Genomic DNA, 27,672 nt, shown 5'->3' with positions numbered 1-27,672 from the left:
CCTGTGTCGTCGAAAGTTTTGAATTGAGATTAGAGATAATATAACAAAATGTTGTAAATATTGGATGTGTTCATGCACAGAATTGTATGTTTGAGTAGTAAGACTTATCCCTAAACAAGTAGAGTGACCTGCAAAATAGAGAAGAATACTCCAATATCTAAGTTAGTATTGGTTGGGAAGGTGGGTAGTATATTCGGATGGGATTCGACCATACCTAGATAATGGATTACCTAACTTTATTATAGGTGATCGAAGCTAAATCGATTGGTAAGGAAGGCTAAGTTTCTCTCCCTCAATTTGATCATGGCTAGACTAGTAATAGGTGCTAACTACGATCAGTTAAATCCGCCCTCTATGCACGTTGATGGTGGCAACAATAAGGCAAATTCAACCCGACTTAGTCGAACTGACGTTATTAGGTCGGCATATCTCTTGACTGCTTGAAACGTAGCTGTTCGTTTTTCCATGGTAATAGTACAGTTTCATGAATGTTATTTGTTTTAATAAATATCTAATCTACGCATTAGAAAAACCCATTTTGTATTATATATTTTTTTAAATATCTCTAGATTTATTAGATTGTATGTAGTGACTTTTTTTTTTTTTGACAAATTGTAGTGACTTTTCTTAGTAAAGTTAAAACAAAAGTATTGTAGATTTTATGTTTATTTTATTTGTCAATAGTGGTGGATATCCGTCCCTTGTTGAAGGCCCAGTAATGGGTACACACTGTAGGCCCACTTCTACATTAATTAGGCCCAGCCCCTTTTGTTGTTGTTATTATTAAATATTATTTATGTTTAATCATTTAGTTGCTTCCTCTCCACGAAAACCTCTAAACGGTTCAATTGCAAATTGCAATTAGGGTTTTCAAGGCTAACGCCATCGTTACGTAGCCGTTCTCATCACTCTCTGTTCTTACATTTAAAAAGTTTTCTCCCCCTTCTTATCTATAATCAATTCATGTTTCTCTTCTGGACTTTTGAAAATTTTGTCTTACTCTGATAATGGGCGGTTTTAGGGTTAAAAGGTGGATGCGGCGAGATGGATGATTTAGAAAATCGAAATCTCGCTTTGCGATTGTTCGATGAAGGTATCTGGTTGGTGTTTTCCCGTTGATCGACTCTTCAGGTGGGTGTGAAGGAAGAAGGGGATGATCCTCGTTCGCATCGTAAATTGGAACTACTGACCTCCCAAATTTCCACATGGTTTACTGATACCAAAGGTAGTTTTGATCATTACTCTGAATTTTCTTCCCCGAATAAAATCGATTCTTTGAATTTGTTCTTGATGTTCTTTAGATGGTAGTTGATGCATAGGGATATTAGAATAATTCCTATATTTGTATCAATCTGAGAAACTTGTGATTTTGATCTTGCAGAGCCATTTATGAAATCGGTGGTTTAGAACGTATTCTCGGGGATGGTTTGTTATCTCTAGATGTTCTGGCTCTTGATGGCAGCATTAAAGAGGTACATACACATCCTAGTTAGTATTTAAAAAAATCTGTTTTCTCAGTAACTAAGGGTTTTTTTTTTCGTTCTACTTCTACACGACGAAGTATCGTGCTGTTGTACAAGAAAAAGTTGATATAGATGTTTGTGTGAAGTGGGTAGTTGACATTCCTCTTCCTGATGACATAATTATAAAGATTATCAATTTTAAAGAAACAGAGAAATAGATTAGAGATGTATTATCGTGTATTTAAGATTTCCCGTGAAAAGTAAAATGCGTTATACTATCATGTAGCTCTCTCAAGAATCGAGAATCTGATCTTATTAATTGAATTTTGTTGCTTGTGTTTCTTGTCTAACAACTCAGGTAGATGAAAAAAATTTACTGTCATGCATGCGGAATGTTTGGAGGGTGATTTTAGAAGTATTGAAAGATTAAGGCAATCCCGTCCACCACGAGTTGTTCATACTCGTGTTAGTCAGGTAAAGTAACAATTTTTTTTTCCTGAATTTTGGGCCTAAACGGTCTGTTCTTTGATAGTTAGCATTGCCGATTCTTATTTATTAGCTATAAAAACTTGGTGGTGATTTTGAAGGATGATGTTAGAAGTGGAAGAGATGTGAGGAAGAGGATGTTGGTGGATGCTGAAGAAGACCATTCAAACTCTTCAACTTTGCCAGAGGCTGCAGCTGAAACTGAAGATGGATGGGTTCGGGTCTGACATCGACGTGTCGATATCCGCTCTTAATCTATATCTTTAATGTCTTTTCTTATTCCTGCGCATCAACCAGCAATTTCTGTTTGGTGCTAAAATAGGTCAACTATCAGAATTCAGCTTAGCATTATCGTATGCCCTAATTTAAATTATTGATTTTTTCCCTCATTTGTTTTGCTTTTACCGGATTTCTTTCAACCAAGGAATGACAAGAAACCTATATTACATGGGAATATTTTGAATTGGAGAGTGGATATTTAAGGTTTAAATACTATTTGTATTTGGTTTTGGTTCATTTTGGTCATCTCTACTTTTAAAACATCCAATTTGGTTTCTGTGTAAATTTTGTTTTTGGTTTTGATTCTTTTAATTTATCTTATTTTTTTAATTAAAAATTTTGATGTGACACAGTTAAGTAGTAAAATTTAAAACTATAGAAAAGGAAGAAGCCAGAATAAAATATAAAACCAAAATTTTAGGGGAGGGAAATCAAAGCAAAAATTTATGAGTGATTAAAAATATAATTTTGGACTTAGTTTTTAACTTTTTATGTTATGTTATGTCATGTTATTTTTATACTATAATTTAACCATTAACCAACAAAACATTTCTCCACTGTGATTTGAAAAAACAAATCTCCAATGTCCATTCTCCAACAGTGTTCATGTTCTGTTTTCTTTTGGTGTGTAAAAATTTCAGTTGACGGCGGCAGAATCAGATTCCAACTCCCAAAAAAAATAATGAATTGAGGCTCTGTTCATTAATGGCGAATAATGCCTCTGTTCCCACCAACCATTCTATCCCAATTAAGTTTACTCAACACTCATTCTTCCTCCGAATAAGTTCCCTCTTCAACATTCCCATCACTTCCATTTCCATACAACAACAGACTTCAGAGAACAAGGACTCTTGTTTTCCATGTCGAGGAGGAGCGGGTTCTCGTCCTACGACCGGTTGGTGGCAGTGGGGCTCGGCCTTCTGGCGGTGGTTTCACCGCTCTACATCGACCGGAGACCGACCGTTGAGCTGGACGAGGATGAGGAATCATCCATTAACTTCGGGTTCTGGTTGCCTGTTCTTCTGATAACCTTGATCTTTGTTATTGCTGGTTTGCTTCACTTGGAACAGAGATGTGCCAGGTTTGATGCTTACTGGATTCACAGAGTTGGTGGCTCTTCTTGTGGCATATTCTTCATTCTTCTGCTTCTTGCATTTGTTTTGAAGTGTAGAGCTTCTCTCGTGTTCTGGGAGTAACTTTAAACAATACTTCATAGTTTCATCAGTGGACAAAATCTACACTTTCTTTTGCGGTTTTTCTTTTCTTTTCCTTTTTTTTTTGGCAGTTTTGCACCTAGGATTTACGACGTATTTGGATCAAAGATTATGCAGGGAACTTCCTGTCTCATATACCAGTAGTAGAATTTCAATTCATCATCATATATCAAATATTTCATTAGATCAGCTCAAAAATCTGATTCAAACATGACACTGACTAAGATAGTGGAACTTCTCTTAACAACTCTCACTGAGAAAAATGGCTCCTATGAGATCCAATAATGCACAAGACTCTACAATCTAGGATGATGACAGAATAGCATGAATTGGCACTTTGAAAACGAATCGGGAACCACAAAACAAAAACAATGAATGCACCACCAACTATCGATAAAGAAAACAGGTGGTCGCCAATCGTGTAAAATGATACTTTTACGAGTTTGGATGAGACCTGATGGCTGATGATCATACACCCAACGCATATGCCATGGCAACCAAAGATGTCAAGGCTAATAGCAAGATATGGTTGGTGGTCGAGAACTGGCTATCGGCTCCGCTGCATTGGTCGTTAGCTCCACTGTAGCATCCAGGGCGTGTCAGCTTCGCAACTCCTCCCTCGAAAGCAAAGCTGTTAGAGATGCTGCCATTGCTGAACAACACACACCAAAAGTAAGGAGAACCTCCATCAGTGCCAGTCACAGCAGCTCCAACTTCCGTGTGATTCTTGTGGTATAGAATCTCCAAGCTCTTGTCATTCAGCATCAAAACATCCGAGAACGCTTCGGGAGCATGGACATATTTGGACTGGCAACCAAGCAGCCGCCCCGTGATCGGCGAAAGAGATGAGACAACAACTCCGCAGTTGGGAGCAAATGTTTCAGCAAACGCAGAATTCGGAGGCTTCATTCCATCGGGGCCTCCGACCTCTCCGCATTTGCCTTGGTACGCCTTGATATACTGAAGAGCAAGGCAGGCCAGGCCAGGATTGTCTTTAAGAGCAGCCAATTTGTGTGCAGTTCTGTTCTTGTTAAGCACAACAACTAGTTTATCAGCAGGATTATCAGTCACATTTGCTGCAACTGTTCCAAAACAACAGCAGAGTTTTTCCAGTTCAATTTCAAAAGATACAAAACAGATCAAAAACCAAAAATCAATCAATCAACAGCAAGGAGGCAAACATTTTCCAGAGAAATAACACAGAAGTTGCAGAATAGCTACAGATCTGAACTTAGAACTGTTCATGGATGTTAACAATCAAATAGGTCAGAATGAGAAAACCCAGTGGCAAAGGAAAAAGGAGAAGCTCCCAGGTCAAATGCAGATCAAATACAACATACCCAGAAGATAATCTTCAAACTAGAACCATCAGATGCACTTTACAGTGAAGAACTTGAAATTTTAAGCTTCAGCAAACAATAATGGCAGCTGAAGTAAGAAAATGAGTAAGTGGGTAAGGGGGAAACTCCAACTTACAGTCTGTGGCAGAAAACACAGAGACGAAGAGGGCGAAAAACAAGAGAAACCACAGAATCTTGGTCGCCATTGCAGCTCCCGTACCGAGAGAGAGAGAAAATTGAAGAATAAGTGAGGTTTCAGGCGGTGGAGACTTGGCCTTCACTCAAAGGGTGAGTGGCCCAAACAAACAAATCGGCGCAACCACCATCGGCTGATGACCCAAATGGCCTGTAAATGAGAAGACAAATTTTGTTAATAACATTTTCACGTGTGTTGATTCCTCGGGTATTGTCGGTGGGAAATGTCCAAATTGCTCTCTTCATAAAATATTCAGTCTCTCATTTCTGCTTCGAACTTCTCAGTTCTTACTGTCGGCACAATAATCAATGCCCCATTCAACATTTTTCCACAAAAAGATCAAACTTTCCTTGTTTCAACTCCCTTGAAATACTTTTTTGGAACTTCTGTTTTCCATTTTGCTTCCATACTTCAAAATATTCATTTTAATATTTTTACTTTAAAATTTGGTTTATTTTCAGTCTTTTACTTAAAAAAGATCCTCTCTCTTTTATTTTACTTTTTATCTCATTTTTCAATCATAATTTCAACACCATACTGCTTTTGACGTATTCCTTAAAATATAATCATAATTTTATATTAAAGAGTTTCCATTATTCTTTAAAATATAATCATAATTTTATATTAAAGAGTTTCCATTAGGTATAGAATTTGTTTCCAAGTTTTACAAACATAAACTGAAATAGTCACTTCTCAAATATATCGAGACCAAAACGAACATTTTAAAAGTACTAAAATTAGAATGAACCAAAGTTAAAAGTAAGAAAACCAAAATAAACTAGGATTGAAAAAGTAGCGTGGAAAAGTTCTTTGATTGGAAAGAACGAGACGAGGTATGCGAAGATGAAATTCCTGAGCAAGGGTCATGCCTCAATTTGGTGGGATCAAGTCCAAGTAAGGCGTCAGCGGAAAGGCAAAGGGAAGTACATGAGACAAGACAAGATGCGATCGAGGTTGCGGGATAAATTTCTACCCTCCGATTAGACCCAAAGCTTGTTCTAAAGGGTTCACTTCGCTTGTTAGGATAGGGGGGAGAGAAGCGTACAAGAAAGCCCCTACTCCTAACAAGTTGCGGAGTTCTACCAATTGTTTATTCGCAATGGCTTGAACGAATCTGACGAAGAATCCTTTGCATGATAGGGCTTGAGGTTCGAAATCCAAGATGAAATCTCAATGCATCAGATGTGGAAAGTGGCCTATCAACTAACTCTAACTCTAAAAGCCGAGGAAAAGCTAGAGAGAAGGACCACAAGGAGGCATCGAAGGTGATAGGGGATTGACCTCTGCCATCGGGCGAGGAAAGAGACCATAGAGACTAAAGCTTTTATCGAAATCATGTAATTGGTTCAAGGAAAGTGTTGGTAGGTTTAAACAAAATAAGGGAGACTGTACGTATTTTAGAGATAATATTTTTTTAGTACAACATACAAGACGGAAGATCGAACTCAAAACCTCTTGGTTGGAGATATATGCTGCATTTTAACGATAATGTTGAAACCTCTTGATTGAAGATATATACTGCATTTTAGCGATAATGTTCAAATTAAGCCACAAGTTTTAAGATATCAGTGGCTGGCAGTAATGAATGATTAAGAATTAAAAATGTCATAATAATAGGATGAATGGTTAAGATAAGGAAGAAATTGATTGTATCAACAGATACTGAAAATAATAACGTATTCTCAATCATTCATTCTTAATCTCTCTCATAGACACTGCAAAACTGAATTAAATAGATGGAAAGGCTAACTTAACTTAGCTGGTTGGTAGCAATATAGACAAAGATAACTTATTTTTAAAGGTGTCCCAAACATAAAAGCTAACTATATACCCCAAGCAAACGGAAGTTGACAGAATTTTCAACACCATCATATACGTAAAGTGACGGGTCGTCTCTGAAGACTTGAAATTAACAAGTGGGAGGAAAATTTTTAGGGAAAAGAAGAGTTAGTCACGTTGGAGACAGACTGCTGAAGATCCGCTTCAAACTCGGGCAAGCAATACGCAGTTGTACCATGCTAATCGACGAGATCTGCCAGTAGAAGAAACAGTTCAAGGTCAGCCAAAGCTATCGTTAACACAGCCAAAACTACTAAACAATGTAGAAGAGCGAAACAAAGACAGCCCTCACACCTTCGGACAAAAGCGGACGTCTAGTGTCTCGAGCATACTACATTTCGATATCGCGGCTTCAACTGCTTCTTCCTCAATGTTGCAAGACTAGGAAAACACAGATCTAGTTAGCTTCATGTCATTGGGCATCATATGCATCTCTTAACTCCGAAAATTATAATCAAAATGATGCAAATAAAACTGGGGTCCTGAAGAAAACCAGACGCACAGGGGTCGGGGGAGGAGTTCTACCCCGTTATTGGAAGAAATTATTTGGGAGGGATGGACGGGGGAACGGTGTAGCTACCACCGTTAGATGCATGAGAGAGAAATTAAAAACTATACATCCAATGATTGGGAGAGGCCACATTGAATAATTGTCTGAGTTAGCTATTATTTCAATTAGTGATCTGTGCTGACCCCATTTTTCGCCCAGCTTATCCCCTACCCTTGTTAGTTACTAGTTGGTATTTAAACATCCAAAACTTACATGGAAGATAATAAAAAATACCTGGAGAAAGAGACTGGTCAGTCTCGGGCAGTCAAGTCTCAAAACTTCCAGAGAGCAACAATTACTAGATCACAAAAAGGGATTTAGCACAAAGATAGACAAAAAATCATCTGGAACTGTTGACAGAGTTGAAGGGGGGAGTATAACCTCAAATTAAGAAAGCATAGATTGAGACAAGAAACGTCGACTTCTTTGAGATTTGAAGACAGAGATAGGTTCAATGATGATAAATGGAGACAGCGTGCTGCTGGAGGAATGAGAACTTTCCTAATACTCTGACAACCTACACAGTTAAGATTCTGTAATAAACGGTTCGGCTGTGCAACCGGTTCCTCAATATCGTCAATAGTGGCCTGACCAAGAGGAAGCGGGATGCCGGACAAAGAAAGATGTCCAGTGCTACAACCCCAGTTTAGATCATGCATGTTCACACAGCCATTTAAGCTCACATGAGTCAGGTGTGTGCAACAAGCAAGAAGTTCCTCAATGGCAGATTGACAAAGTGACCCGTAAGATAAGTCTAACTCCTGAAGAGCTGGAAGAGCACCTTCCTTATAAAGGGGCTCCAGCGATGAGTCGGTTAAATATTTGCATGCTTGTAGTTTCAATACCTTCATTAAGAATAAGACAAAGCATGAGAAGATCAGGTGAGGCCGTGATAATATTTTGAGTAATATCGTAGTGGTTGTTTGGTAACATTTTTGTTTCTCGTATCATGCTTTGATGCTTCTCATTTCCAATTTTTGAGAGACATGAGTATTTGACAGTAAGAAACGTTCCAAAAATTGAAAATCTAATTCTAGTTCTAGTTTTTTTTTTCTTCAATAAAAAAATAAAAATAAAAAACAGATACCAACGTTTCTTAAAAAAAGATGAAACGAGAAACAAGAAATGAGAATCAAACCAAAAATAAAAACGATACCAAACAGACCCTTAATTGCCTAAAGAGCGATATGTCTAACATAAAGGTTACCTTTAGTTGTACACAAGACTCGAAGACTGGCTGCAAACTCATCAAAAAGGTATATGATAAATCAAGCACAACCAACTTCAGAAGGCATCGCAAAGAGTAAAGTCCCTCTGAACCAACCGAAGGACATGACATCAGTATTAGTGACTCAATCTGTGGACACGAGGCAGTAGTTGCAGACAAGCACTCATCTTTCAGTTGACTGCAAGGGAAAACGAAGGAATTGACTATATAAGCATCATTGAGTATACATAAAACGCGAAGCTATGGTCCACAGATGATAAGAAAACTAACCCACAAAAGGAAGCATCCAATGATGTTAGACGTGGACAATTGATGGCTGCCTCAGACAATCCACCACAACCTTTCAACTCGAGTAAATCCATACGAGGAGCCTCAAGTCTTAATTCAGTCAATTTTGGACAAATTCCAAGGTTTAGTGACCGCAGACCAACCTTCAGAAAGAGAGAAACAAGAAAACTCAATCCTAAAAACTCAGAATATTTGTAGATGCTAAAAAACAGTCACGCCGACACGCCAGCAGTTTTCACATACAGGGGAAAATGATGCTCTTTCTAGATGATCGCAGCCATCAAGAGAAACTTGTTCGAGATTAGGGCATTTAAGTTCGAGTGAAGTGATCGCCCGGCAACCAACAAGGGAAAGACTTCCTAAAGAACTACTACAGAATCGAACAGCAGTTAAACTCTGAACAAAAGAAAAATGACCACATTAGAAATCGATGCAAAGTCAAAACCAAATAATTGGCAAACTATGAAGTCACAGAAGGCTGATACCACAATACTAACGGGTGACAGGCTAACAGTGAGAAACTTACCTCGCAGTTATCAAGAACAAGTGATTTCAACATAGGACATCCACCACCATCACTAAAAACCTCACAAACAGAATTTGTTAGAGATTCGCAGTCTGTGAGGTCCACATCTTGCAGACCGGGACACTGCAAAGCCAACTTAGCCAAGCTCTCCTGTTTCTTCAACATTAATTTCTGCAAGTCCACAAATACAGTCCAGGATTATTCTATACCCCATAAAATGAAAGAAGAAAGGAAACCCATTAAGACATACTTGAAGTAAATTGGAAGTGATGTTGATCCGGTGAAGTGCTGGACAATTAGAGACCATTATGGATGATAACTTAACACTCTGTAAGCTCAAATCAGAGAATCTGCACACAAGAAATCACCACAGGTTTAACTTGGAGAAAAAGAGTTAAGACCGGTAAAAAAGGCATCCTAAATGAAGTTGTGATGGAAGCTAGAAGTCGCTGAGGAGACGAGAGCACATACTTGCGGCAGTGGACCAGTCTAATATTCTGCAAACATGGAAGATCCAGTGACACAGAAGTCAAAAGACTGCAATTATCAAGCTCCAAAACCTGCAATAAGTCTCCATTCCATGTTCAACTGATTCAGATACAACATCATACAACTAGGAAATAGAACAGTTGAAATATTTAATTTCAGACCTTCAGCTTATAACTATGAGATATTGCAGTCATTGAAGCTGAAGTGATGCCCTCACAGCTGTGAAGCTTAAGCACCGTCAGCATCGACAGTCTTACAGACTTCAAAAGGAAAACCAACCAAAATATCAGGAAAAAAGGAGGTCCAAAGGAAAAAATAATCACTTTAACTAAAAAGTATAACTTAATTGGTACGCCACCTCCAAAGATATATTTGGGCAGTATGATGCATTCAGAAGTTGGAGATTCTGGCAGGCTGAGGCTATTTCGCGTAATGTCTCATCACTGACACAGGAACAATTAGACATGTCAAGAGATTCCAATTGTGGGCACGAAATAGCTGCTGAGCGAATTGCAGCATCTGAGAGCTTGTGGCAAGAGCCTATATCCAGGTCATGGAGAAGAGGGCAATTAAGAACAGCCTGTGCCATGTTACTGCGCTTCAAAGACAATGTTTCAAGTTGTGGACATCTGCAAGAGAACATGCTTTAGACAAGAGTGTCTCAACCAGTAAACACAGTTACCATTTCAATACATAGACAGTAGCAACCTAACAGATATGCGTATAACACGACATTTAGTAAGATGAAGATGACGCAGTCTATCATGGCTTATAGGTATCTCCTGTGTAACATTAACTAGCGTAGAATCATTGACCGTCAGGCTCTTCAGAAAATGGCAATCTGCCAAGGCGTGAAAAAAGGTGTCGCCCAGTTGTCCTTTCCCCAAAGTTAAAACCTCCAAATTTCTGGAAAATATGAAAGTAATTAGTAGCATCACAGAGATTCAAGATCAGGAAATTAAAAAGACAAAAATATGATTATTACCTTAAAGAATAAACTGCTTTCATAGCAAGCAAGTGAACGGCAGGAACACCAGATATATTTACCTCTGTGGCATTTGGATATCTTCCACACATATCCTCAACTACAGTAAAAAATTATAATCAATTAATTAAATAGCTCCAAATCAGAATAATAATAGAAATCAAGCAAAATAGAAAACATGATTCGATAAATGCTGACAGAGAGGCAGAGAAATACGATTGGATAAATATAGATACTAGATGGAAGACAAAAAGAGCAAATCTAATTGGACAAAAATAGATGAAACACGAAATGAAATTGAAAATGATGCATTGGCAAGAAGACTACTACAGAATGTCCAGAACTAATGTCAAAGATCAAAGAGATTGACAAAACTAACAATAGCACAGCAGAAGTTCTTTCATGTATATTATAAAAATAAATGCAAAAATATTTTAAGGGAGAAAAATCATACTGGGTACTGAACAAGAGCTCCAAATATGTCATAGTCCTAGGCTTCAACAACAATATGTCTTGGGTGACTTTGACTAAGGTCATTCTAGACTCAGACTACTGGATCCTTCATATTTTGAAGTCACGTCAAATAAATTACCTCTCTTTCCAAGAGAACCAAAATTTTAAAGATCATCTCAAGTTCTCAACTACTCTGGAAGTTGTGAAAAAAATTGGCAAAAAAATTAACTAGTAAACAAACAAACCTACATTGTTCCATGGATATTTTCCTATTTTCAAAGTTCAAACACCTCCAGAAATCTTCATGAGCACTAGCAGCTCGCCACTGCCTGCAGACTATAGCAGCTCGACAAAGATTGATGTGATCCAAGAAAGAGAAAACCTGATACCAGAGATGAAATAACTTCATGTGAATAAGAAATACAGAAATTATAAGATAAGCAAGAGAACTCATAAATCTTTGGAGATGCATACCATATGCAGTAAATCATCTGTAAGATCCATCCGTACTTCAAATTCCTCTGATTTACAGGCATCATTCTCATTTATCTCATCATCTTTAGCAAAACTAGAATCAAAATCGTCGCCATCATCAACTCTGTTTGATGTAGAAGCATGGTAGAAAAACTCATTCCTAGTCATAATTGAAGATGATCCGTGACAAAAATCATAATCTCTCGCAGGATTTCCAGCGCCCAAAGGCCAAGGAGTTGAAAAGGCGCACTCACTAGAGAAAATTGAAAAGAAAAGAAAATAAGACACTACATAAACAATAATTACAGAGACAAATAACACTTCTCACAAACTTAAGTCGTGCAATTCTGATTCTGCACTTTCCAACTGGTCTAACTTATTATTTTAGGAAACCAAATAGGGGTATTCAGCAAGATCTAAATGGTCTGAGAGAATATGAATTAACAAGAATGATAAATACTGTACATAGATATTGTTTCATTAACTCAGAATTTACTCTTTTCTAAACCAGTGATCACATAATATATCATCGACCATCAGGTAAGGGTTAGAGTTTCCAACAGAAGATCAGATTTAGTAGTAAAACAAAATCAAAAGAGGTTCTAGGAGTTCTAAACCTACAACCACCTGGTTGAATTGCCTTTATGCTCACCCCTTGATGATAAACCTTAATGAAGACAATTTTTTTTAATAAGAAACGTAAGTATAGTATTAAAAGTAGGTTTGCAAATGAGTCTGACCATTATGTAACCAAGGTTAACAATGCTTGAAAACATAAGAACTTGTGTTGGCATATCCTGACAACAATTTACAAGAATAATTTTTACAAAACTTGTTTGGTATCATATGGGAAAAAATATGACTGAAATTTGAAGCACCTTTGATTTTGTGCATTTAAATAAAATCATGTATTTAGAGTACCTATGCATTAAAACACCCTCACTACCATAGTACATTTATGGTTACTTCAAAAGACAACTAATAAGACACTCAAAAACAACAAATATTCCCATTTTCTTTTCAAAAACGTAAACCACAGGATGAATTCCCAAGTCAATAAATTATTTTCTATTTAATGAAAAGAAAACTTATCCAAGGCACTACTAACTCAAACGACTCCAACTGCAAGAGAATTTGAATGTCATCTTTGCATGCCGTATGATATCCTCTATTCTAGAAAAGCTTTTGTTGTTCAACAGTATAGAACGAAGCCGTTTGAAATTATAAAACCTACACTTAACCTAAAAGTTTGAGATACTTCGTCATGAAGATCTGAGGGCAGTTGAGAGTGTTTTCCTATATCTTTCTTTCCATTGCCTTTCAACAAAGATAAAAACCCAGATTTTTTAGTAACGCATTTCTGTTTACATCTAATTATCATATTCTTGCATCAGTAAACACTATTAAAAAGGAACTTATTATTCTACAGGAGAAGTTACCGTATTAAAGAGAGCAACAAGGCACCATAAAATAACGAGAAGAGAACCATTCGGCAACATGCCACTTTTGAGTGAGAAATAAATTTTCAATTTTGAAATCAAGGAAATATTTCTAAAATGTGATGACAAAGAGGCTGGCAACAGTCTAATACCATGAAGATGGAAGTCGGACGAGGTTTGCTTCACAAATAGACCACTTCAATTATTAAAAAAAAAATGAAGTGTCATACAACATAGATTTATTTACAGAAGTAGAAGTCCATAGAACAACTACTTTTCCAAAATTGATACTGTTAGAAAATAAAGAAATGCAAGCACATCCAGTTCATAAAACAACTACTTTTTGGTCACGAACTTGCAGTTCAAAACAGAACATTATTCAGAGATAACCGGCACGAAAAGTAACAAAGAAACGCATGCATTGACGGCTAAAATACAAATAACTTAGCGTATTGGTAAGTGGCAACCTCAGCAAATGCTAACAATCTTCATCACAAAACCACCACAATATGCAGTGCTAAATCCCACGGAAAAAGAAAAATTCAAGGAAAATTTCTACGCCCCTTCTCAAAAGTAGGAAAAAGCAAAGTAATGAAAACCAAGCAAAGTGCCAAACCCATGAAACTTAGCATAAAACACAACATTCGTAAGCAGTTTACTACAGACTCACTTGAATTTGGAGTGAACTTTGGCGCGCTTGTGGTGGGCATCGCGATCGCGCTCTTCATTAGAAGTCTCGACTGTAGCAGCCGCAGATGGCAAGGCCAAAGCCGAGGCGCTACTACTCTCTCCCCCCTCGGACTGATGCTTAATTCCAAAAGACAAATTCCAAGGGTTGATACCCGCACCGCCGCGCAGCCCATCGTCCCATTGAGCCCCAGCATCCCCGCCGTCGTGCATTGCCCTAACCATATCCTCAAACAACCTCAGTCGATCACCATCATGACGCTCAGACCCATCCACAGCAATCGCAACCCGATCACCCCCTTCAAAATCCCCGCCATTTCCCACAATGTGATCAGGGTCATCCGGGTTCTCAAAATCATCCTCACGCATGGGCTTCATCTCACCTTTCAGTTCTTCCCTTTCGTCTTCTTCTCCAACGGTGAAGCATAAGCAGCACCAAATCGTCATACACTTGGACGCAAAGGCAAGGTGCGAACACGAACCCTAAGTCACGATCCCACACATTTCAAGTACCAGTGCCGCTATAAACCAAAAATTAAAAAAATAAAACACACCCAATTCCAAAAACAACACAAAGACACAAACCCAAAAGGCAGTGAAACCCTAGGGATCAAAGAGAATCCCAAACCCAGAAAAGAAAAAAACTCCGAATTGGGCGGAGAATCAAACCGGAAAATACAAAGAGAGGGTTGAAAAGGGGAAAACCTAGAAACTCAGAGAGTAATGGGGAAACAAAAATGGAGGAAAAAATTAAGAAAAAGAGATAAGAAATGGAGAAGAGAGAAGAGATTTGAATGGATCTGATCGGACCTGGGATGCTTCTGTTGTTGCTAGTGGTGATGTAATAATCCCAGAAATCCCCAACTTTAACAACGACGAATAGAGAAAGAGAGAAAAAAAAAAGTTTTATCAAAACAGACAATTATAAGAGACTTTGTAAGAAGAACACAACACACGTCGCAGTTTTGGGTGGTCTGGCAAAACGACGTCGTATAAGCTGAAGCTGGCACGTGCGAAGGCGGCGTGTGAGGGTGGGGTTATGGAACACGCGCCAATAATTTCGCACTAAAAATGAAGAAAAGATTGGGAAATGGAGGACAGGTTTGGTGTGAGGCAGCAGGATTCCTTACCATATCCCCACTCTCCCTTTAAGTCAAAGTCAATGCATTACCACACTCCCCTAAATAACACCATTTTTACAGCCCTTTTCTAAAAATATTATATAGTTTTTATTAGTTCACACGGCCGAAGATTCGAACCTTCTTATATTTTGATTAGTTGGACTAGGTTCGTATTAGTAAATGTTGTATAGTCATTTTATTCGAGTTATAACACGCTCTGAAGATTTGTAAAATGAAATGGTTATTTGCAAAATATCTTAGTAAGGTTGTTTTTCAGTTTCTTATCGAATATTGGTTGGATTGGATCGTTCGTTTTTAGAGATGATGTATGACATATGTTTGTACTATATCATAGATGAATGCTATTTAGAAAATACCATAGTCGTTTTGGTTGAACTCGTAACTTTGCTTTTAAGTTTACATACTATTTTAGTGATTGCATTTTTTACTTATGTTTATTTTAGTCCGCATATTTTAAAAAGTAAATATTTTAGGACTTATTCGTAGAATTTCATATACAATGAAACTCTTTAATACACATGTATTGATAGTGTCATGTTAAAATTGGGATGGAAACAAATGAGATAAAAATAAAATTAAAGTTGATAACTTTCTAAAACTATGGGGACCAAAACGAGTATATTTAAAAAGTACTGAACATTAAAATGAACAGAAGTTTAAAATACATATATCAAAAATGGATGTTTTGAGAGTAAACGAACAAAAGTAGCTAGATTAAAATAGTATATGAACCAATATTTTATTCATAAATACTACATTTAAAATTTATTAAAATTTGTGGGACTAGTTCGATTCGAAAATTTTTTTATGCCTCCCATATATTAGGACGGGATCAGGTGCCTCCAGTATTAGAGAGCAAAATTCTGACTCTCGATTGTCAAAAAATAAAAAGTTTGGTATCATTATTTTAAAACTTTATGATGTTAATTTATCACTTAAACTTGTTTACAAAAATAATAATAATAATAATAAATCAACACTAGTTTTGGCCAGACAATTAACACCCCCATTTATATTGTCATTCTGATATCAATCAAAATTACCCAAGCAATTAAATAATTAAGTATCCTTTATGTTTATTAAACGTTTAATTATGTTCATTTTAATGGTTTTTAAACTTTATAAGCTACCAAAGTACACGTTAATATACATTTATAGAACAGTTTTGACAATTTGTTATTATTATTATTATTATTTTTTTTTTTTACAGTCAAATATATCTTACAAATAGAACTACAAGATTATAAATGGTATTATATAAAAAACCATATCTTGCAAGCATATTAGAATATGCCAAGGAATAATTTACTTCCAATATCTAAATTTATAAATCTTATCCTATATAAACCAATACAAAATTACCTATTTTCACACTATGATTTATACATAGTAAACAGTCCAAATATAGATAAATTTATTATATTTTATGTCATTCTTTTTAAAGTGATTATCGAAATTTGTTTGGAAATTTTAATGGGTGATTTTGCAAAATGGTGAATTTTTAAATTTTTTCGTTCATTTTTTTTTCAGAGTAAAACAACTAATATCTTCACCCAATGCTAATAGATTTAATAGACATATGCCACTAATAAACTTATTTTATCATCGGGTGAATTCTCCAATTTGTTAGTTCTATACAAATTCTCATTTATTATCAGTCAATTGATTAAATTTTTATAATAATATCAACATTCATCATATTTCAAGTGAGTTTAAGACTAACTAATTTTAACTAAATTATCTTAATTATAATAACAAAGCAGTATTTTTCGAGTGTTTCACAGTCTCACACTCGTAGTAAAACACTTTATATCCAATACTTCGTAACAAAACATTTAAGGTACTTTTGACTTTTTTTTCGTAAAAGTACTTTTATGTTACTACCAAATATGATGATTTTGACCGTAAAATATTTTTGTCATACCAAAAGCATTTGTCAACCTAACACATACAGTTAGTTAAGAGGATTCACATGAGTTTTTTTCCTCATTTTTCATACAAAGTTGTCAAAATATATAAGCTATGATGTGTGGTGTCAAAAACAGTGGATTAATTTATGGTGGAAGGAGACAAAAAATTTTTTAAAAAAAAAGGATAGGAAGATGAGAAGATTAGAAAAGAGTAATGAAGTCATTAGTCAAATGGGGACATGATAGAAAACAAGTTAGCATGGGGAAAAATTAGACCAAAAACCCATCATTTAGAAACACAAATTAAAGAGCCTTTCACAATGTTTAATTACCAAAACAAACACCCATTTTGCAGCTGTCACAAAATCAATACTCCACTTTACTTTTAACCTTTTTGTTATCCTCTTTTTTTACCGCTGTCACTTGAATTACTTCAAATTAATCAAATCACGATGTCTCTCAATATTTATAGGATTCCACTTTAAAATTAGTTGGCAACTAGAAAAGTAGTCTATATATCTTAAGTCATTTGATATTTTCGATGTGAGATCTTTAATCCGTTCGTTCTAGATGGTGGCTTTTTTGGGCTCACCAATCTAGGCCAGATCTCCTTCTTCTTTACTCGATGTTGGTTTGAGTTTGTTGGGCTCTTATGCCATATCAATTTTCATGAGGTTCATCTTAAAACAATTGGCAACGAGAGGATCAACCCATGTATCTTATGAACACTATTCTATCATACTGATCTAAACGCATTTAGAAGTGATAAGTTTGAAATCGATACCTCCATCTTAAAGTCGGAGTAACTATTGTTAAAATAGTGCATAATACTATTTGGGGTTGAAAGCTATAGATTTTGAAAGTCTATAGAGAGAGAGGGAGAGGGATGAGGTGAGCATGGGGAAATTGGGCCCATAAGAAGAGTGATGGGGAGAGTGAGTTGATTCTAAGCATCCCATTTAAGAAACACATTTCATACATTGGGGTACACTACAATCTCACATCTATACTATTCTACACCCCACACTTTTCTTCCTTTATTCCCTTTCTTCAATTTTTCCCTTTTTCTCTCTCTCTCTCTCTCTCTCTCTCTCTCTCTCTCTCTCTCTTTCTTACATTATATTTATTATCCAAATAAATACCTCTGCATAGATATTTTCTTTTTCCTGTTGACACATTTTTCAGATAGGAAAAAGATGAAAGAATTTTGAATACGTTTGAGAGAAAAAAATACAAACTTATTTACCCACAATTTTCTTATCTCGTGGTTTGGAAATCTTAACAAGGCTCGGCGAATAATATCATTTCTCTAAAATCACTTCAATTACTCTCTAATTTGATGCCAAACCCATAAGTTACATCATTCCCAACTTGTGACAAACATCAACAATAACAACAATGCAATGGAGAATAATTCTCATTCTTTTTCTTTTTTTGTTTCATTAGCAAACATGGTGTAACATTCATGGAATTCAAATAAACAACGATAATTATCTCTCTAATTCTAAAAATTTCAATTTAGTCCACGAAAATAATAATAATTGGTTCGTTTGAAGGTTGAATAGACTTTAGAGATCAAATTGAAATTAAGTTCAAATCGTAGTAACCAAAATGCACGAGAAAATGGACTATTTAACCGATAAATAAATATCAACATTGAGATATTTTTTTTAAATTGGGGAAAAAAAAGAAAAGAGGTAATGAAATTAAAAGGGGGCAAGAAATTAGATTGAGAAAGAGGGAGAAGGATGTGTTGGGTAATAAATAGACAGTGATAATTAATGAACCTTAAGGAATTAGAAAAAGGGATTAAGGAACACAATAATTACGGAACAACCCACTTTGCCTTCGCTTCGCAAATAAAACGGACGCACAGTTTTTCTTTTTTTTTTTTTTTTTGACAATTCAACGCCTCACCAAAAAGGGGACAACTGGGCCCCACCGCCACATTAAATTAATCAAATTAAATTCCACGCCCTCTCTCTCTCAGCCCATGGCCCAAATGGCCGACCGCTTCATTTTTTCCCTCTGTTTTCCTATTTTTCCTTTTTCTTTTTCAAAATAAAAAAAATTACTTTATTTTCGTTTATTGTTTTAGTTTTTTTTTTAAGAAGACTTAAATGTAAGTTTTGTTATATCATTTTTTTACTTGCATAATGAATAATGTATGAACAATGACGATATGGAAATAGCATCATGATTTTGAAAAAGTTTGATTTTTAATTTAAATTTCAAGAGAATGACATTATAAAAAATTAGCAAGCATGTTTATATTTTTATGAATAAAAATAATTACTAAACAAGTAGTTGGATTTTATTTCTTAAAAAAACCTCAAAACAACGATAAATAAAAGTAGTTGGATTTTATTTCTTAAAAAATCTCAAAACAACCATAAATAAGAATGAGTTACTGACTTCTTGTTTCTTTATTATTCTTTAAATATTAATCTTTACTTATTTTAAAAATTAAAAATAACACAATGTTTTTTAATATCTTGCTTCTTGACATAATTAAAGTAAAACTTCAAATTTCTTTATTTATAAATGGAAAGAACCATATTATAAAACAAAATAATAAAATTGCATTTGACATAATTTGAAAAAAATGGTTAGATGAAAAATTATTTCACGTAGCTTCTAACCATTGCAATACACTTTTCATTTTCACAAATATTAGATATATAGTAAAAAATATATATGGTTAAAAGGTGTATTTCAATTATTTTCTTCATATATCTTTGGCAATATAAAATATAAAAGTAAATATAAAAGTGGCAGTCACATCGTGTCACTCATATTAGATTATCTAAAATAATTCTAAAGTAGTTTTAAAATTTCAATAAAAACAATCAAAAATTTTATTTAAAATAAAATAATCCTATTCTCAACATGACCGACGAATATACTAAAATTTAGAGGTCGTGTAGAAATATAATTAAAAAAACACCATGCATAAATATCTCTATATTCCACATAAATATTTGATCCATTTACCAAGAAAGAATGTCGAAGAGTCAAAAGCCCTAGCAGCCCACTTCCGAGCTCCCGCTTCAAATGGGCCCGTGATTGGGCTCGGTCGGCAAATTGGGCCCCGTCAATTTATTGACCTCAGGCCCAATAAACATAAAAAATCTCGCTCTATGGACCTAATTATTCGGCCCATTTCAGAAGAAGACGAAAAGGTTGGAACTTTCGAGAAAGGATTCAAAATTGCTCTTCTTTTTTACCTTTTTCACATGCACATGGAAATTAGGGTAAAGACGTGGTTGCATGACACGAGAATCGTAAAAGAGCTTTTTTTTTTTCCTTTTTTTTCTTTTTCATTTTTTCGCAAAGGGAAAAAAAGGATTTATTTATTTTGCATGGGCCTCCTGATTGGTTAGGTGCACCTTACAAGAAATCATGATCTTATAATTGCCTCCTAAAGCCAACCTTCTGGCCCCATTTACTTTTTTTTTTCTTTTCTTTTTAAATCTCTCTCTGCTTTTCATTTAAAAAAAAACTCCAACCAATTACCCCTTAAAACAAAATTATAACCCTAAAAAGCAAGCCCTCCTTGTCGCCTTCCTCACACTTACATATTCTCCATCTTCTTCGACCCGACATGTGAACTACAATGTTATTTTACTCTCGGGAAGAATACAGGTTCCCTATGAAGTATAAATTTGATTGAAATATTGTAATTTTTAGATAAAGTGTCAAGGATGCCACGATAAAGAATCTTACAAACATTTATAATAGATTTGTGTTACTTTTCTCATTATTTGTTTTGAGATGGAACCCTATAAATATTGGTTCGATATCAAAGTCTAAAAACTTAAACGAGCATCCAATCAAAAAATAGGATCTAACAATGATCTTGAAGGGACATGTTAACGATCCTACCTTGAAAAGATAAGGGAGGGTTGGGAGTACAATTATAACCATCTCTAAATCTTTCATATAATACTTCATTGTTTAGGAAGAGATATACGATCCGAATCAAAATCCAACCCACAAACCTAAGTTAACACCGACTTTTAGACGACGAGAGATTGTAGTGCGTGGTTGAGGTTTACCATCAAGCTTTCTCTTCAACAAAGTTAAAAGAAAAGGACTAAAAGAAACAACAAATGGTGGCAATGGTGGCGCCTACTTTGAGCCAATGGGCTCTCAACATCACTTTAATAGTATACAAAATCCACAACACTGTGCGTCTTTTGGGTCAATTTGTTCTTTTTTACAGAGAAAGCATGCTGCCCAAGTCAAATCACTTTGCTGTCTTTGAGCCAAAACAAAACAAAAAAAGAAAAAAAAAAGGGTTTCACTTTCAATCATTCATTACTTTCCTATAAACCCAAACGATCAAGTTTTGCGGTTTCTTTTTTTGCTCAAAAAAGAAGTATTTTTTTTCTTCCTTTTCTCCTTTACATTGCACCAACGTTTGTTTGTTTTTCAAAGTGATAGCAACGTATTATAAGGTTGGGTCGGAAATTGTGGGCTGGGTTTGGTTTTGAAGCCAATATGTAAAATTAGTCAAAGAATAAAATGATCTTAAAGATTGTGTGACATTGTAGTGAAGATCTTTTGGCCCGGAGCGAGAATGGCCATGGGATCAAATATGGCTTTCCTCTCTACAAACCTACTCCATTGTTTCCCAAAGTGATGCTTCCACTCCTCCTCCGAATGGTAGTGCGGCAAGTAGAGCTTGAACTCGATTTTATTCTCGTTACATACACGTATAATTTCTCGGTTTTCGTTCACCAATTTGTCGACCAATGCAGCTTTCGGGTTCGGGGGAGTGAACCGAAGCAATGCCACGAGGTAGAACACTTCGCCTTCTGGTAACACCGTCGAAGTCCGGGAATCCCACCTACAAAACCCAATAATTAATGTTTTAGAATAGGAAAAGGAAAATATATAATTTTCGAAAATTTCTCTCTTATAATTCTCAGATATTCAAATGGTATCGTGAGCTGTATCGTGCTTGGCGAATTAAAAAAACCTTGTCGTTTCACAAATAGCAAAAATACTGACTTGAAAGTTGCATCGCTTTTGTTTCTTCCGTTGGCCGGTGAAAGTTACATCTCCCGGAAAATCCCATTTTCCTGAAAAAAGTAATATTCTCATTGACCAATTTGCCCCTGCCCTACACTCACTCACCTATAAAGGCAAGTCCTTTATTTAACGCCCCCCATAATAAGGTCAGCAAATTACCTCAATTTCTTTTTTCACACCCCAAAGTATGGGCCCCACAATATCTTTGTCCCACAAGTACAAGTTTTCTAATTTTTTTTAAGTTTTTAATTCACACATTTGACATTATCATTATTATTATTGCTATGGTATAAATGTGTTATTATCTTATTATTAAAAAAAAAAAACAAACAACGTTAAATTTTGAAAGGTTTTAAAGAGATTGTTGGAGAAGAAGGGCACACGTGTGAGAGCTTTGAAGTCCCACGTGCGTGTAGAGGGGTTTGACCTACGCTCAAATCTTAACGACCCAATCTAAAGCGTTCAGCAATTTGGTCAGCATATCAGAACGAAGGGGTCAGGACTCAGGTGACTTAAGGTTTAAGCCAAAACGTGACCGTTTTAGGGCCCATCCCCCCATCCCCTGCCCATGTGCGCAACACGTGTCGACGACAGAGTCAGTTCGTGGAGAACGTCGTCGTTTAGTAGTGAATCCCGACTGGACATTTGGCCAACTCATACGTGGCAGGCATGCTTGGCAATCCAGACAAAACGAAGGCGTCGTACAAATTTCTCTCTTTTTTTTTCTTTTAATAAAAGCAGTAAATTTTAAAAATATATATTAAAAATAAGGGTAATAGTTACCTGCTGCGCAGGAGAGGGTAGACGAGCATGGGCCCACCAACCCCATTTTTGAGGAGTGTCTTGAAGACCGCACGATCAAAGTTGGCGATGTGAGATTTTGACACGAAGAGGTTCAACCAGGGGTGAGGAGCGTCCCACACGCCGTTGGCGATTGCTTCCTCCTCCGCACGCTTCACACGTGAGAGAAACTCTATGTAGCTGAGGTCCACCTGGAATCTGAGCGGCTCTATATACCCGAGCCCGTCCAGGAACCTGTGAACGGCCTGCAGAAAACACAAGGAAAGCGGGGCGTTTCCGTCATTTCACTCAAAGCAAAAGGACATCCCACTCATGATTTACAGATTCCAGAAAATGATGGCTTTTTGGCCACTTGTGGGAACTTATGGGGACCATTGTGTCAGCAAAATCTCAAATGATCAGTCTGAATTTACGAACCTACCCCGGAGTCCCGTGAATAATTACCAAGGCACCCCCCAAACCCACAGTAGAAAAATGAAATAAATCAAAACCAACAGTGCCATCCTCGTAATTAGGAATAGATACTCTGGGCATTTATGGGAGGCGCCCAGTGTCAGAAAATCCAATGGAAGATACATTATATCGTATTGTCAGTATTCATTTTTTGGAGTAGAAGCTTTGTTTTTCCCAAACTAAAATAACAGCCTCACAAAATTAAAATTAAAATTAAATACCCAATACCCCAATTTTATTTTAATTTAAAAAAAAATAACTAAAAAAAGGAAAGGTCGTGGGTTTATGGTTTGGATAATGATGAGTGATGAGCAGCAAGAAGAAGAAGAAGAAGAAGAAGAAAGGGGTGAAAGGGCAGCCCCACGAAGACAGCCCCCCTAGTTTTGGTACACGTACGAGTGAGTGGTTTTGACCTTTTTCACCCCTGATTCCATGGTCAAAAATCACCCCCACTTCTTCACTCACGTCAATAACCCATTCATTCTTTTTATGACAATTATACGTGTGTGTCTCCCTATAAACATTACATACTCGACCCCACACCCACATCCAACGCTCACAATAATCTCTAATCTCTAATCTCTCTCTCCATCATCACATAATAGAATCATAAAATCAAAATTTAAATTTAAAGGACGGTGGTTTATTGTTTAATTAGTGTTCTTTTTTATTTTTTACCGTGTCGACGGTTGAGGTTTGGTCGGTGTTCCGGTAGTGGACGGCGACTTCGAGGCAGTACAGGACGGTGCCGGCGGTTTCCGGTACGTGGGCTGAGTCGAACTCGGCGTCCGGGTCCAACGGCACTGTCGGTCTTCCGGTTAACGGGTCGTCGTTGTTGGAGAATACGAACCCTTCCACGTAATCAAACGACTCGCCTTCCGGCCGCCGCACCAGCGTCTCCGCGTCACGCGCGAACGTTTCGAACTCGTCGTACACCAATCTAATCCATCTCACCTAATTAACAAAAAATAATTACGTAACGTAAACGTGTCGCCGCTCATGCACCGGATATTGAACAACAAAATTAAACGCAGATGAGAGAAAATTGAGAGATTTTAAGTATTGGGAATTTGAATTACGGACCATATCTGGGGCTGGCTGAAGCAAAATACGGGCTCTAGTGATGATCCCGAACTGGCCCAAACCACCGAGGACGCTGAAAAACAATTCCGAATTTTCGGATTCGGAGCAAATTAGAGTGTCGCCTTTTCCAGTCACGACTTCTAATTCGGCCACGTTGGATATCTGTGGGCCGTAGCGGAAGGCCTGGCCGCTGACGCCGGCGTTCGACAGCGTCCCGCCGACGGTTAAACTCAGGTAATCCGTCCACGACCTGGGGGCCAGTCCGTACTCCGAAACGCAGCGTTTCAGGACGTCTTCCCATAATGCCCCTCCCGACACGTCGGCGTAGGGCGACCCGTTAATGGTGACCACGTGGAGACGGTCCTCCATCGCACGCATGTCGATGACGAGGCCTCGATCCGCCATCGCCTGGCCGTTGATCGAGTGGCCGTTACCCCTCGCCGCCACCGTCAGATTAGACGACCGCGCCGATTTCACCACCTTGGCTATGTCGTCGGCGCCGGCCGGACTCACCAGAGCCAGCGGCGTAACGGAATGTAGCCCGCCGAAATCTTTACCGGCTAAGCCGGTGTCCCGGCACTCCGTGCTGATGCTGCCTTCAAGTTGAATCCCCAGCGCCTTGCACAGAGTGGAACCGTCATGGGGGCGGCGCGAATCGGTGTCTTGTACAAACGGTTCCAGGTAAGCAATCATCATCGCCGGCGGACAGAAATTTAACCCCTTCTTTTCCTTTTTTTTTTTTTTTTTTTTGGGTGGGGGTCCGATTCGCGGCGGAGGAAGAGGATTATTATTATTTTTTTCTTTTTTGAAAGTGGGAGATCTCTTTTTAAAAACTGTGTCACTGGGAAAATGATTTTGGAATATAGGCTTAAATAGCGGCTGAAGCTGAATTGTGTGGTATTTTTTTAAAATTAATGTGTATTTTAAATGTTATATGACGTCATCTTACCTTCAATATCTTGTTGACGTTCTGATCCTATCGACATCTCTGTCTGCCACTCCCATTGTTCCACATTTTTTTCCCTCCCCCTTCTAATTAATAAATACTGTTTTTTTTAACCCTCGCGATTTTAACCTTTTACCATTTTAATTCCATCACTAAATTTAAATAAATAACAAGAGTAGTACATTCAATTTTCTTAAAAGTTTATTTATTTAGAAATATTCGTCTTGAAATTTTTATTATTGAGTTTTAAGACTTTTTATCCACCTAACTTTGAATTTGATGGAAATAAAAATAATCCTCTGCGAAATTCACCAATTCAAAAGCTAGGTTGCACTACTTTTGTGGTTGGATTGTGACATTTTTTTACATTTCATTAGTTGAATTTGATGGAAATAAAAATAATCCTCCGCGAAATTCACCAATTCAAAAGCTAGGCTGCACTACTTTTGTGGTTGGATTGTGACATTTTTTTAGTTTGATTTTTTTACATTTCATTAGTTGAGTTTGTTTGAGTAAATAATTTCGTACCAACGTCTCATAAATCTTAATATGAAATGACTTGCAAAATGAGGATGAGCACAACAATATTCAAGTTAGTAGAGGTCTGAATTGTTTACTCCTGATATTTATAAGCTGCCAATGGCTAGATAACTGCCCACGATATATTCTTAGGACATCACGAAGCGGAAAGCAAAGCAGTGGGAGGTGGGTGATTAGATTACCGTTTCACAAATACCTCCAAACTGCCAGTGCTCCCAAGATAATGATGTTCTGATCTCATATGTTGAGACTTACGAAGGTCAAGCACAAGTATGTGACATGTGGCAGATAATTTTCGACCCCTAACATTATGTGATTGATTGGTTAATATGTGAGCATTTATTCGATATAACCTCGAGAAAATACTTATTATCATATTTATTCTAATTTAAGGAAATTAAAAATTAAAATATAAAATTATAAGTCAAATAATATTTTATTATTATTTTAATTAAATAATATAAAGCTTAAAAGTTGAACTCACTCGATGATATATACGTAAATCAGTTGAACTAATACCTACTTAACAAACAATAATTTATTTATATATTATTGTTGTAGTTCAAAAAGAAAATTATTATCAAGTTGAAATTTTTTACTTCTAATTTCTTTTATACTTTAGATTTGGTCATGTCATCATAGTTGGTGTTGCCCAATCAACAGATACCACGTACAAGTTTTTTTATGGTTATTGAATTGGCTTTTGCCTCTTCATTTTCCTCTCCAATACACACATAGTTTTAATTTAAATAACCATATTCAAAATTATTCTAATAAATTTATTTTTAAAAATGATATATTTTATTATTATTACATCAACACAAATACGACATTTCAACTATACATTTGTCTAGCAAACAATCTTATTCTATATAATTTACCCCTCTTTTCTCCCCCGCCCCTAATAAAATTAATAAATTTCTGGGACCCCTTTTTTCCTTTTCATTTTTAATTCCTTTTTTTTTTTTGGATCTCTTAATTTAATCAATAATTTCAAATATTTCCAAAATGTCACAGTGGATATCATGCCGTTTCGCAATTTGCACATAAAAACATTTGTAAGAATGCACGCCCAACACATCTCAAATAAAAAATAAAATTAACACAATTAAAAAATTCGAAAATAGTATTTCAACATGTAAACCAGGTAGCATAAAAAATAATTAAAATAAATAAATAAATAACTGTGGAACGGAACGCCGTCGTTTGAAAATTGAATTTCACTTGCTTGAAAATTTATATAATTTGGAGAGTTGACATCTGAACTTTATTTTATAAAATGTTATCTATCCTAATCGGCGGCCCCCTGCTCCTAAGTCCAATAGGGACGGCTTTGGAGTCGAAATATCGCTGATATTTCAATTATTATTGTTATTATTAAATTAAATAGAAAATTAAGATATATAGTTTCGATTAAAAAGTGGTTTGAATTTCCACTCCATATTAAAAATTAAATGTTATATATTATTTTTTTTGGTTTAAATACTGTTTCTCACTACAACATGTAGGGTGAAGATCAAACTCACAACCTATTGATTTGAAATATATGTCAATCATTGTTAATCTATGCTCGCTTTAGTGGGTTTAAATACTGTTTTGCTTCATATAATTTTCAATTTGATTCATTTTGGTTCATGTACTTTCATTTTTTTTTGTCATTCTACTTTTAAAACGTCGATTTTGGTGCTTGTACTTTAAAAGGTGATCAATTTGGTTTATATTTACAAAATTTCAATACAAATTTTGATACACAATGGAAATTATTTGATTCAAGTTTATGGCCACATTTCAAAAAATTTAGTGAATAAAATGTCGTGGTAAAAT

The 27,672-nt window shown here is 36.2% G+C and overlaps 4 protein-coding genes across 10 annotated transcripts; 1 reads left to right on the top strand and 3 right to left on the bottom strand.

Moving 5' to 3' along the window:
- Window positions 1-801: 801 nt before the first annotated feature.
- On the top strand, window positions 802-3,483 carry LOC111017675 (uncharacterized). 4 transcript variants are annotated; one of them, XM_088119529.1, is made up of 5 exons: window positions 802-931; window positions 1,022-1,225; window positions 1,382-1,472; window positions 1,822-1,937; window positions 2,051-3,483. In XM_088119529.1, the coding sequence occupies exon 5, from the start codon at window positions 3,089-3,091 to the stop codon at window positions 3,422-3,424; it is 336 nt and encodes a 111-aa protein (XP_087975655.1). In that variant the 5' UTR covers window positions 802-931; window positions 1,022-1,225; window positions 1,382-1,472; window positions 1,822-1,937; window positions 2,051-3,088; the 3' UTR covers window positions 3,425-3,483. The 4 variants fall into 4 exon arrangements, with proteins under 4 accessions (XP_087975655.1, XP_087975656.1, XP_087975657.1 ...); XM_088119530.1 differs by having other exon boundaries at window positions 815-887; XM_088119531.1 differs by having other exon boundaries at window positions 821-1,225; window positions 1,826-1,937.
- Window positions 3,484-3,597: 114 nt separating this feature from the next.
- Window positions 3,598-5,294, bottom strand: LOC111012355 (uncharacterized). The gene is made up of 2 exons (XM_022286485.2): window positions 4,919-5,294; window positions 3,598-4,524 (listed from the first exon to the last, which is right to left on the bottom strand). The coding sequence occupies exons 1-2, from the start codon at window positions 4,986-4,988 to the stop codon at window positions 3,911-3,913; spliced, it is 684 nt and encodes a 227-aa protein (XP_022142177.1). The 5' UTR covers window positions 4,989-5,294; the 3' UTR covers window positions 3,598-3,910.
- A 1,310-nt stretch (window positions 5,295-6,604) lies between these two features.
- SLOMO (F-box family protein) lies at window positions 6,605-14,865 on the bottom strand. Of its 3 annotated transcripts, none has more exons than XM_088119527.1 (18): window positions 14,747-14,865; window positions 13,920-14,419; window positions 11,811-12,063; window positions 11,586-11,718; window positions 10,884-10,983; window positions 10,607-10,804; window positions 10,257-10,527; window positions 10,060-10,158; window positions 9,881-9,969; window positions 9,660-9,759; window positions 9,410-9,580; window positions 9,127-9,279; window positions 8,866-9,026; window positions 8,575-8,773; window positions 7,749-8,212; window positions 7,602-7,665; window positions 7,112-7,198; window positions 6,605-7,010 (listed from the first exon to the last, which is right to left on the bottom strand). In XM_088119527.1, exons 2-18 carry the CDS (start codon window positions 14,381-14,383, stop codon window positions 6,930-6,932), a joined length of 3,087 nt encoding a protein of 1,028 aa, XP_087975653.1. In that variant the 5' UTR covers window positions 14,384-14,419; window positions 14,747-14,865; the 3' UTR covers window positions 6,605-6,929. The 3 variants fall into 3 exon arrangements, with proteins under 3 accessions (XP_087975653.1, XP_022132121.1, XP_022132112.1); XM_022276429.2 differs by having other exon boundaries at window positions 13,920-14,457; window positions 14,747-14,856; XM_022276420.2 differs by having other exon boundaries at window positions 13,920-14,841.
- Window positions 14,866-21,089: 6,224 nt separating this feature from the next.
- On the bottom strand, window positions 21,090-25,221 carry CKX7 (cytokinin oxidase 7). 2 transcript variants are annotated; one of them, XM_088120204.1, is made up of 5 exons: window positions 24,363-25,221; window positions 23,958-24,233; window positions 22,809-23,071; window positions 22,005-22,075; window positions 21,495-21,840 (listed from the first exon to the last, which is right to left on the bottom strand). In XM_088120204.1, the coding sequence occupies exons 1-5, from the start codon at window positions 25,056-25,058 to the stop codon at window positions 21,728-21,730; spliced, it is 1,419 nt and encodes a 472-aa protein (XP_087976330.1). In that variant the 5' UTR covers window positions 25,059-25,221; the 3' UTR covers window positions 21,495-21,727. The 2 variants fall into 2 exon arrangements, with proteins under 2 accessions (XP_022141224.2, XP_087976330.1); XM_022285532.2 differs by lacking the exon at window positions 22,005-22,075 and having other exon boundaries at window positions 21,090-21,840; window positions 24,363-25,219.
- Between the last annotated feature and the right edge of the window lie 2,451 nt (window positions 25,222-27,672).

Source organism: Momordica charantia, assembly GCF_013281855.1.
Source record: "Momordica charantia cultivar OHB3-1 chromosome 11 unlocalized genomic scaffold, Mcharantia_2.0 BLBB01000011.1, whole genome shotgun sequence".
Classification (NCBI taxonomy): domain Eukaryota; kingdom Viridiplantae; phylum Streptophyta; class Magnoliopsida; order Cucurbitales; family Cucurbitaceae; genus Momordica; species Momordica charantia.
Note: the sequence above shows the minus strand (reverse complement) of the source record. Positions and strands in the feature narration are given on the sequence as shown.

What these genes read in the sequence shown, in the direction of transcription:
- LOC111017675 (XM_088119529.1), top strand. Translation starts at nt 3,089, where the DNA reads ATGTCGAGGAGGAGCGGGTTCTCGTCCTACGACCGGTTGGTGGCAGTG.
- LOC111012355 (XM_022286485.2), bottom strand. Translation starts at nt 4,988, where the DNA reads ATGGCGACCAAGATTCTGTGGTTTCTCTTGTTTTTCGCCCTCTTCGTC. An exon ending in TGTGTTTTCTGCCACAGACT is followed by an intron (nt 4,525 to 4,918) that starts GTAAGTTGGAGT and finishes GTTTTGGAACAG; the next exon opens with TTGCAGCAAATGTGACTGAT.
- SLOMO (XM_088119527.1), bottom strand. Translation starts at nt 14,383, where the DNA reads ATGACGATTTGGTGCTGCTTATGCTTCACCGTTGGAGAAGAAGACGAA. An exon ending in AAAGTTCACTCCAAATTCAA is followed by an intron (nt 12,064 to 13,919) that starts GTGAGTCTGTAG and finishes AATTTTCTCTAG; the next exon opens with TGAGTGCGCCTTTTCAACTC. An exon ending in TCACTTCCAATTTACTTCAA is followed by an intron (nt 9,581 to 9,659) that starts GTATGTCTTAAT and finishes GTGGACTTGCAG; the next exon opens with AAATTAATGTTGAAGAAACA.
- CKX7 (XM_022285532.2), bottom strand. Translation starts at nt 25,058, where the DNA reads ATGATGATTGCTTACCTGGAACCGTTTGTACAAGACACCGATTCGCGC. An exon ending in AAACCTCAACCGTCGACACG is followed by an intron (nt 23,072 to 23,957) that starts GTAAAAAATAAA and finishes TGTTTTCTGCAG; the next exon opens with GCCGTTCACAGGTTCCTGGA. An exon ending in TACCCTCTCCTGCGCAGCAG is followed by an intron (nt 21,841 to 22,808) that starts GTAACTATTACC and finishes TGGGTTTTGTAG; the next exon opens with GTGGGATTCCCGGACTTCGA.